The 10,211-nt window shown below is 56.6% G+C and overlaps 1 protein-coding gene across 2 annotated transcripts in view; it reads right to left on the bottom strand.

Moving 5' to 3' along the window:
* Positions 1 to 5,581: 5,581 nt before the first annotated feature.
* The window catches only part of SFXN5 (sideroflexin 5), a 118,014-nt gene continuing 113,384 nt past the window's right edge, over positions 5,582 to 10,211 (bottom strand). The window contains exon 14 of one of the 2 annotated variants that reach the window (XM_059078887.2): positions 5,582 to 8,717. In XM_059078887.2, coding sequence (XP_058934870.1) covers positions 8,640 to 8,717 — 78 coding nt within the window. In that variant the 3' untranslated portion in view covers positions 5,582 to 8,639. The remainder of the gene's footprint in view (positions 8,718 to 10,211) is intronic. The other variant, XM_059078894.2, reaches the window with a different exon arrangement.

Raw genomic sequence — 10,211 nt, 5'->3', positions numbered from 1 at the left:
TCCCCGCCACACTTCCATCCATGCCCTCGTGTTGTGCCTCTCCCCGCAGACGGTAAATATTGGTGTTGTGACTTCATTAATAAAGGCTTCTGTGAGCCTGAAAAACATGGAATCAGGATGAACTATTTTCTGAGCTGTGGGCTTGCCAGGTTTGCTAATTTGGGAGTTTTTGGGCCCTCTCCAGGGAACAAACCAAAGTCTCTCTCGAAGAGACACAGATGCAGCTGGGAAGGGGAGAAGCAGCCGAGGAAGGATGCTCCCTTCCTTCCCCCGACCGTTCCTCCCCCCTGGAGATCAGGGCCCCGCAGAGGTGAGGACGAGGATGGGTGGACAGCACCGCTCAGTAGGCCTTCCCTGAGCGAGCTGGCTCGGTCACAGCCCCTCGGTGGGGCTGGCCTGGGCCCAGCAGAGCCCCACCGGCAGAGCTATTGTTGATGAGCACCTTGAGAACCCCACGTTGCATGTGGCTGAAGTGGAGGGAACACAGGGAGCTATATCCTCAGCTCTGGTGGCCTAAGCTGCGCGCCTTCCTTTCAGGGAATGATCTTTTCATGTCCCCTTGACCATGGGGCTTTCTGGGCTTGGTTCCTGTTGGGCACTCTGCAGCCATGGCCCTTGCTCTCAGCATCTTGACACTTGGTTTACATCAGCTCCTCCTCACTGGTGCTGGGATAGCTTCCCGTGCAGCTTTGTTGAACCCTCGCCTCGTGAACTGGGTTCTGCCCAGGAGGGAGCCGGGCCGGGCCCATAGGCCTCTCTGGAACCCCTGCTCTGGGGCAGCCACCCAGGGGGAGGGGCGGGGGGGGCCAGCAGGCTGAGTGGTGCAGGCCCAGCCAGCTTTCCTGTCAGACAGGCACTGCCAGTGCGGAGCCAGACATCGGGAACAGGTTTAACCAATTACCCAAGCTCCCCATCTGCTGTCTGGGGCGTGTGTGAGGGTGAGTGTGTGTGAGGGTGTCTGGGAGCGTCTGGGAGGGCTGTGGGCGTGCGTATGTGAGTGTGACCGTGTGGGCATGTGTGGGTGTATGGTTGCAGGTCCCGGTCAGCCCCCTCATTTATCAAAGACTGTGCCTTACCGGCTCCTGGTCCTCCTGTCTCCCCAAGACCTGAGGGTCTACATGGACAACCCACCCGGCACCCCAGCCTCTCACCCCCTTCCTTTCTCATCACCACCCACTCTCAGGGTATATCAGAGCCCAGGAATGCGCCTTCTTTCCAATCGCACGTTGAGATGTCCTTTCCTCTCAGACCACACGTTCTTTCCTCTCACTCACACAGTTTTCCTCTACAACCGTGTTCTGACCTCATGGACCCCTCTATTTTCTCTATGACATCCCCTCGTCCCGCCGTTCCTTAGTTGCACCTGCCTGAAATCACAGACTTGCTTGAACCCCTTTCCCCCTCTGCCCTTGCAGCTGAGTCCGTGAGGACATCAGGCAAGCGGGCTGCATGGCACCCCTCAGCTGAGGCCTCACCCTTATTAATAAGTCCACTCCCATTCTCCACAAGAATGTCTCAGACCTCTCCCCAAGGTTGTCCCCCAAACCTCATTTTCCCCCTTACCCTCAGCAGAGGAACTTACTTCCATCTAGAAGCACTAGAAGGGAACACCTTCATACCAGTCAGGGGCCCTGACTGATAGAAAGAGATGGTCTCATCAAATGGAGGCGCTTTGAGAAGAGTTGAATCAAGGGCAATCAACAAATTTTGGGAAACCAACAAGAGATGTTGCAGGACCCCAAGACTAGCAACCGTTGGGAATCCATGTGGCCCTTAGGCCTGAAGGGGCCAAGGGCAGGAGCAGGTGCCAGACAGAGGACAGCAGAGGACAGCTGGACGGAGAGGGCCCCAAACAGGAGCTGTAGACTTTAGGGGCAAGAGGCCCACAGCCTGCAGGGGATTCTAGGGGGAATAAAGCCCCCAGTCTCACTCTCCTCCAATCCTCCAGTTTCCTGCCATTGGCTCCCGATGGCGGGAGCCAGACAGCAAGTGCTATGAGTCAGCCTCCTGGGACGGAGAGTGGGGGAGAAGGTAGCAGCGTGGATCTGGAGGGGCCAGGGAAGCTAGCCTCCCCCCCCAACCCTGCTTCCCACCCTCGGCCCCACACTGCCTGCATCCAACTCATTCTCTCCACTTGCCTCCTGTTATCAGCCAAGATGCTTCCTGCCCCGCCGGGGACCTCACTTCTGGGTGGTTCTTCCTCTTTCCTGCCTTTCCAGTCTCTTTCACTCTCACCCTGTAGAGTTTTGAGCTGCCCGAGAGTCACCCTTCTGAAGCCCTCCCTCGGCCCCATGTGATGCTGCAGCCATTGTCATGCCTCTCTGCCCAACTCACCACCAAATCTCTTTAAAGAATTCTCTGCGTTGGCAGTCGGTGGGAGTCGTGCTAACTTCTCAGCCCATGGAGATCTGGCTTTTGCCCCGACCACACTCCACTGAGACCATTCTCTTCAGGTCCTTCCAAGAGAGACACCCTGGTCTTCATCTTCCTTCAGCTCTCACCACCATATTTAATATATGTGGACAACCTCTCCTACTTGAAGCCTTCTCATCTCTTGTCCTCTGGGATACCACACTACTTATCTTCCTCTTACCTCTTGTATTAATCTGCTACGGCTGCCATGACACGCACCGCAGGCTGGATGGCTTAAACAACAGAAATTTATTTTCTCACAGTTCTAGAGGCTAGAAGTCCAAGATCAAAGCGCCAGCAGGTTTGTTTTCTTCTGAGGTTTCTCTCCTTGGCTTGCAGGTGGCTGTCTTCATGTTCACATGGTGTTCTCCCTCTATGCCTGTCTGTGTCCAAATTTCCCCTTCTTATAAGGACACCAGTCATATTGGTAGGATTAGGGCCCATCCTAACTGATCTCATTTTAACTTAATTACCTCTTTAAAGATCGTACCTCCAAAGAGAGTCACATTCTGAGATACTGGGGGTTGGGACTTCAACATACTGGGGGGATATAATTCAGCCCACAACACCTTTCTTGTAGCTGAGCGTCTCATTAGGCCTCATAGATGGGGACTCCTTGAGGTTCCAAACCAGTCTTCCTCTTCTCCCCCCCCCACGTACTCCCCCTGAGTCACAGAGGTAGTTGCCTCTGTTCCTTTAGCTCCAGGTACTCTCGATAAATGGATAACATGCCAATCTACACATCCAGTCCCACCCTGCCTCCTGAACTGCAGACAAGCACACTCAATTGTCTCCTGACATCTTGACTTGGTTATCTCACAGGAACGTCTAATAACTTGCAGAACAGAATGTACCGTCTTCTCTGCAGATGTTGTTCTTCCTTCTCTGTTCCTAAGCTCTGAGAAATGGCACCACCATCTATGTCCTCAGCTGCCCAAGCCAAGAACCTGGGGCCATCTTTGACTTTTCTCTGCCATCCTTTCCACAATCAATCGGCAAGAGCTAAGCACTTCTGAATCTCTTCACTTCTCTCCATCCCCATCCCACCACCTGGTCCAGGCCCCATCTTCCCTCACCTTGACTGCCACACTGGCCTCTTCCCTGGTCTCCCCAGCAGTCTTGCCTTTTCCCCCTTTTCACCTCACTCCGTTGACAGATGAATCTACTTCTCCACTTAAAGCCTCCAATGGCTCCCAGCCCCCTTGGCGCTGCAGCCCCTGGCTCACTTATGTCTCCGGCGTCTTCCTGCAGCTCACTTCTGGAGAGCGAGGGCCCTGCTGTACTGTCCCTCCCTCTGCTATGCTCACATGTGAAGGGGAGGAGAACCAGCTCAGGTGGCTGGGGACTGATGGTAGCCCCCTTCCCGCATTTACCCGCTAGATTTGCATGGGGTCTTCCAGGGGGACATCTGGTGTCTCTGTCTGCCCATTTGTACACCTTCTCTGTCCCCATTTCGTTCTCTCCTTCCTTCTCTCTACCCTTCTGAAAGGCCCAGGGGACTCGGGTGAGGTAGGTCTCCAGATTCTTGCTCTGGCTGAGGAGGTGTCCTTGTCAGAAAGGAGCCAGGCTCTGACCTGGACAGGCTGCCGGCACCTACCTCGGAATGGGACACGGAGAACAAACACTTCTGGGCCACTGCCTGAGAGAGACACCTGGTACTTGCAGGGAAGCATGTGGGGGTTAGACCTTTCAGGGAATGGCTGAGACTTTCTTGTTTGGGGGGCTAAACAATGGCAGCGGAATGGGTGAGATAGCAGGGGCAGCAGCAGTTCTGGAGGACAGGGGAAGTCGGCTCCCCAGGGCCTTGGGAAAGGGTCACTCATCACTGCCCTCATCTGCTAGCATTCTGACTCTCCTTCTAACCATGGCCTGGGTGGGAGGGGGGAGGCCCTAGGGGCCAGCGGATGGGGATAGGGCCAGGGGAAGCCACATTCCTGGAGTGTTAATGATCTCCGGGCTAGGCAGAAGCTGAGCCCCCAAACTAGCTAAAAACAACAAACAGATCCCAGGAGGGATTTGTGTCTTTTCTGAGAGTCAAGGATTTCCATCCGGATGGGGGCTGTGGCCAGTGAGGCTCTTAGCAAAGAAATTCCCCAGAGACCAGAAGCCCCCTGACCTAAAAGTATCACTTTGAGAACAGACCCCTCCCCCCATCCCTTTCCCTTCTCCCGCCCTCCTAGGGAGGCCCAGCGCCCAGGCAAAGGGAGGCAGCAGCCCCCCCCCCCCCCACCGCCCACACCTGGGAGGTGTGGGAGAAGCAGCTGGGTGCGTTCCTTACCTGGTCTCTTCCATCCTTACACCAGTCCAGCAAGTGATGCTGTTCTTCACGTTTTATAGCTAAGGACACCAAGGCTCTGCTGGAGATGTTCCATAAACATCTGACTGAATGAATGGGTGAATAAAGGAGGTGCCTGGCTAGAAGTCACAGTCGGGCTGGGGCCAAACTGGGGCTGGAACCCGGGTCTGCCCTACCCCAGCCATGAACCCCACCTCCACTACACGGTCCTCCCGGCAGAGGAGGCCATCAGCTTCTCCCTGCAGGCTTGGAAGATGCTTGGAGGTCCCATAGAGGAGGCCAGGCCTCGCTCCCTCAGGAACTCTGGGAGCTGCCTGGAATTGGAGGAGCCAGAGCTGTCAGGAGGTGGCTGAGGCCTGGCCCTGAGGGACTGTGGAGGAGTTAGGAAGGGGCAGAGTTCCCGGGGATGGGGCCATGCACCGCTGCCAATATCAGGTACCTTTCCACTGGGCTCAGACCTCTTCTCCCTATGAAGTCCCTCTGGGCCCCCAGGCAGTCCAGAATGCCCCTCCCATGCCTCCCCCCAGTCGCCTGGATATCAGTAGCCAAGAATCTACCCAGATCCCTTTCCTACGCAGTTCCTTGCAGTGGGGCCCTTAGTGAGCCCTCCACTCAGCCACCACTCTGTAAAGGGTCTTTCTGCAGAGTTTCAGCTCACCCGCTTTGTCCCGCTTCCTGCCCTCTCATGCCCCTCCGTCCTTTTGTCTGTCTTTCCCTTTGGGCCTCCTAGCACGCCTGACCCCTCCTGGAACCTGGGTCTGCACCTTCCTCAGGGGCCTTCTCACAAAATCCTCAGTCAGCTCTTGGCTTATTTCCACTGTTTCCCCACCCCTACCTCTCCCACCCACAATTCACAAAGCCAAGCCCTGATGCTTTAAATCCATCATTTATTGCCCACAGCTCATTAGTATTACATAAATCACAGAGATTGAGAAATTTTCTGAGAAGGTTAAAAAGACACTGCAAAGTCCCCTGGGAGTGGCCGAGGCGTGTGTGCTGGTGTCTCATTCACACTGGCCCAGGGCTAGAAAACCACCTTGCTTCCGTCCACTGCCCTTGTCCTCTCAGGACGTCACCCTCCTCCCAGGCTAGAGGCCCAGGACAGGAGACCAGCTGGCTCACAGTCAGGAATTGGAAAACGGGTCTGTTGGTTATCTTGACATCTTGGGCTTTTAGTTCCTGTACTCTCAGATTGCTCTCTGGAATAGGAGAAGGGCATCCCCAAGCCTGAGGGAATGTTTGAAGTGACCAGAGGAGGGTACACCAGGGCTAGAGAGAGAGCCAGCTGCAGGTGTGGCCTGTCTTCTGGCACAGCTGGGCCAGGCCCAGCCCTCAGTGGATCCCGGCTCAGCCTTCCCACCACTCCTAGTTATGAACCAATCTGCCCACGAGGCCTCCCTTCCTCTCCCTTCAGCAGAGTAGAGGATGGATGGTGGCCAGAAGCTTCCCCTCCTGGTATTTTTTGCAGCCAGACCAGGACTTAGCAGCATGGTCGCCTGAACCTCTGTCACAATTACCCTGAGCTACAAGGATCCTTTGCCACCCACCCCTCCCACTCCCCAGGAGAAACCCCCTTAGCTCACGTGAAATTGCATTGGGAGCATGACTGGAAAGCATCCAGGAGACGAAGTAAGTAGGTTATGAGATGCCGAGGCCACAGGGCTCCCAAGGCTCGGGCAGGGGTGGGGCTGGTCAGGGGCAACCAGCACAGAGGCAGAGTTGGAAAGACCCCATCTCTGCCAGGCCCCTGGACGGGGTGGGAGTAGAGCTGGGGTGGGCAGTTTTGGTCCCAAGGTATAAAGGGCAAAAGAACAAGACCCTATGAGAGGTGGGGCAAGGTGAGCTTGAAGTGAGCTTTTCAAAAGAGGACCCAGACATGCCCAGCCCCCAGTCACTGGCACATTCACATTATGGCAGGATTAGCTAAAAAACGACCCGCCCCTCCAACACTGTGGTACCCCCTCTGCTCTTGTGTCCTCCTTGCCTGTCTCTGCCGTCTCCTTTTCCTGATGGGCAGTGAGTGGGCTGCTCCTTAGGAGAGTGGGGAGCCCTCAGGGCAGCATCCTGCAGAGCTAGCTGGGGGTACCAGGGCCTGCCTGGGTGGTGAGGGCAGCAGGGGCTTCTGAGGAGTGCGTGGTATCAATGCACCTCACAACTACCCCGCCCTAAAGATGGCAAGAGCCACCCATGGCCACGCCCTTGCCGTCCTGCAAATAACCTTTTCCTGCAAGTGCATGTGTTCATCTCCAGCCAGGTCTCTCCCCAGATGAAGTCGCCAGGGAAGCAGAGGCCCTTTGGCTGCATATCAAGGGCTCCATTCAAGCTGGGGTCAGGTGACGGATGCATGGAGGCCCAAGCTTCCTCTTTGTTTGGGCCTTTCGGATGGGGGTCAGGGGGCTTATCTTGTTCACCCCCACCTCAGGCCCTGCTTCCTCTGCAAACTCCTGTAGCACTCTCCCCTTTCCTGGCCTGCAAATGAGAGCCAGCAGCAAGGGGCCTCGGAGGCCCATGCAGGGTGAGAGGCAGCGACATGAGCATGTGGGCCTACACTCAGGCCCAGGCATGCATGCTGCCTCTTCCCTTAGACCTGTACAGTGTTCGGCAAAGGTCAAGTGCTCCAGGAATGTGTGTTCACATACAGAAGGGCAAGGTCCAGGTTCTGAGGCCAACAGCTGGCCATTTCCAAGGGAGCCTGCCCCATTCCCAGTCCAGTGTCCACACCGGGGATATGCCTGGGATGCCCAGCATCTGAGCAGGACAAGCAAAGACAAAGTCTAGCTGGAAGAGCAGGTGGGAACCCCTCAATCCAGTCCCCTGGTTCCGGACAGGGAGTGGAGACTCAGCGAAGGTAGTGGACACGTCCAAGGTCACACAGCCCATTAGTGCCAGAGCTGGGGCCTGCTGTTCCTGGGTTGATGCTCTCAGGTAGATGCCTAGAGATCTGGGCTTTGCACTCTCAGGCACGAGACCCTCCTGCTCAGGAAATGGTGGGCCGGGGCAGATGGCCTGGTGGCTGGAAAGGACAGCAGTCAGCCTGGCTCCAGCCCTACCCTCAGTCCCAATGCCCAGCTTCCAGCCTGTGCCTGGAAGGAAGATCTTCCCGCAGAAGGGCAGGCCACGGTTCCCACCAAACATCGTTCTTTCTTAGGACTTCCTGCCTGGAGCTGGGGTCATCTCGGGGTCTCAAATGGATCAGGGCTCCGTGGAGGGTGACTCCAGCCTCAGTGTGTCTCTGGGCTTCATGCAGAGGAACTGGTTCTGCAGGTGTGGCATGAAGGCTGGGCACACTCAGAGCCAGCTGCCCAAGGAATCTTCTAGAGGCCTCCAGTGCCCCTTGACTTCCTGGGCCACCTCCTGAGGAACTCAGTCACAGCTGGTTCATCCTGTGAAGTGTAGACTGCCTCCCCTCCCCTCCCTAGTCCAGCCCAGCGCAGCCCAGCCCAGCCCAGGGAGCTATCGGGCCTGGCCACAGTCATATCTTAAATCTACCAGCCAGGCCACCCAGGTCACCAGGCCTACTCCTCCCACCACCTGTTGCATCCGGGCAGCTGCAACCCAGGCTTGATTCTGATAAAAAAAGAAAAAGAAAAAAGAAACCAAAGTATAAAAGGATCCTAATCCTACCCCGTGGGCACTACAATTTTTCAGCTTCACACATAATTGTGCTAAGTAGAGTTTTGACAACCCCACGTAAGGCCCAGAAATGCACTTGATTATTTTTCATAGTAAATGTGTCAGAATTCCTGTCCCTTATGTTAAAGTGTGAATAGGTTAGTCTCCCTACCACTGTGGGGGGAGGGCTCCCACAGGTAGTCCAGGACTGGGGGTGGTCAGCTGGCCTCTCCCTGCAGGTGCAGCCCACAGGACTCCTCCCCTGCCCCCAACTCCCGGCCTGGACAACGCTCCGTTCCCCAGGCCGGCCGGCCACCGCTCACAGCCCCTTGTTGTACACCACTGTCCGGCTGCTCGTGGCCCGGGCAATCTCAGGCTCTAACTGGGTCGTTTCGATCTGTGAAGAGAGTGAGAACAGAGAGAGGAAAGGTGAGGGGGATGGGAGGGAAGGGGTGAGTGGGGAGCTGGGAGTAGCCGTTAGGACCACCTGGTGCCCACACTTCTCCCCTCTGCCCCTGGCACCCCAGCCAGGGCCCACGTGTGCTACCTAGTGTTACATCTTCCTTCTTTACTACTCTTCGGCCCGGGGGCTCACGATACCCCTTCCAGCCCAGGGCATGCCTCTTCCTCTGCCAGCAAGTCCATGTGGGGGAACGTCCTACCCTCTGAGTTCTCTGTCTCCGTCATCTCCAAGGACCTTGTCCCCGATGCTGCATAGACCACTCCCAGGACACACCCTGGGCCTGGTCACCCCCAGGGCTGCTCCATCCAGACTCCTTAAATCCAAACCCCGCCCTCTTGGACCCCACCATCCCCTGTCTTTCCAGCACCCCACTCACTCTCCCTATCCGTTTTCGGACCACCAAGACCCCAGCCCCAGACTCCCTACGGCTCAGTCTTCACATCCTCCCCCTCCAACCCGGACGCGAAGGACCAACCACTTCAGCCTCTCCGAGCTGCAAGGCCCTTCTGGCCTGACTGGCAGAAGCTGTGCTTTGGAGGAACCCAATTATGCATCTACCTTCTCTCCACTTAAACCTGACCATCTAGCGGAGACCACTCAACATTCACTGCCCCTGACTTTGGCTGGACCCTCACAGCGGCCAGACAATCCCCAGCCCTGGGCCACATGGCCGGTCAACTCTCTCTCCCATTCTCCACAGAGGCCACCTTAAACCTCCTCTGCTCTCCTCAGCCATCCCCACCCTCAGCTCCGCACTCATCTTCCTACTTCGGAGTGAAAACAGAAGGCATCAGAAGACGCCGCTCAGCTTCTCATCAAACCCACGACCTACCTGTGTCCACACTCTGCTCTGGACCTGCCCTCCAGCTGCCCCGCTGCGGCTATCCCTCCCCCCGAAGACCGCACTCTGGAGACCACTGCTGGACTGCCCTCCCTCCTTCCCACCTTTTCAGCCCACTGTCTCCTGCTCATCAGCAGAGAACCTCCCGTCCCATAAAACCTCCGCTTGATCCCATGTCACGCTCCAGCTACCACCGGGTCTCTCTCCCCTCCAACAGCCACATTTCTTCAAGGCGTCGTCCACACTGGCCAGCACCATCTCCTCACCTCCCAGTGACTCTCCAACCCACAGCAAATCTGGCCTCTGTTCCTACCATGCTCCACAAAAATCCTCCTCTCCAAGGTTCCTGCCAGCTCCCTTTGTGCGACACCCACTGGACACTTCTCAGGGTCTCAGGGTTCCTCTTCCCTGCACAGAGCCCCACAGGTACTTAAACTCAACCCATCCAGAGTAGAATGGAATTCCTCAGCTCCTCCTCCCCCACCCCTGCTAACCACACGGCCACCCAGTGGTGCTCTGGCCAGAGACCCTGGCGCCTCCTGACCTCCACTCTCCTTCCCTCCCCTCAGGTCTCACCCACTCCAGTC

This window comes from Kogia breviceps, chromosome 11, assembly GCF_026419965.1.
Source record: "Kogia breviceps isolate mKogBre1 chromosome 11, mKogBre1 haplotype 1, whole genome shotgun sequence".
Classification (NCBI taxonomy): Eukaryota; Metazoa; Chordata; class Mammalia; order Artiodactyla; family Physeteridae; genus Kogia; species Kogia breviceps.
The sequence above is the reverse complement of the archived record's forward strand: the minus strand, read 5'-3'. Positions and strand labels throughout refer to the sequence as shown.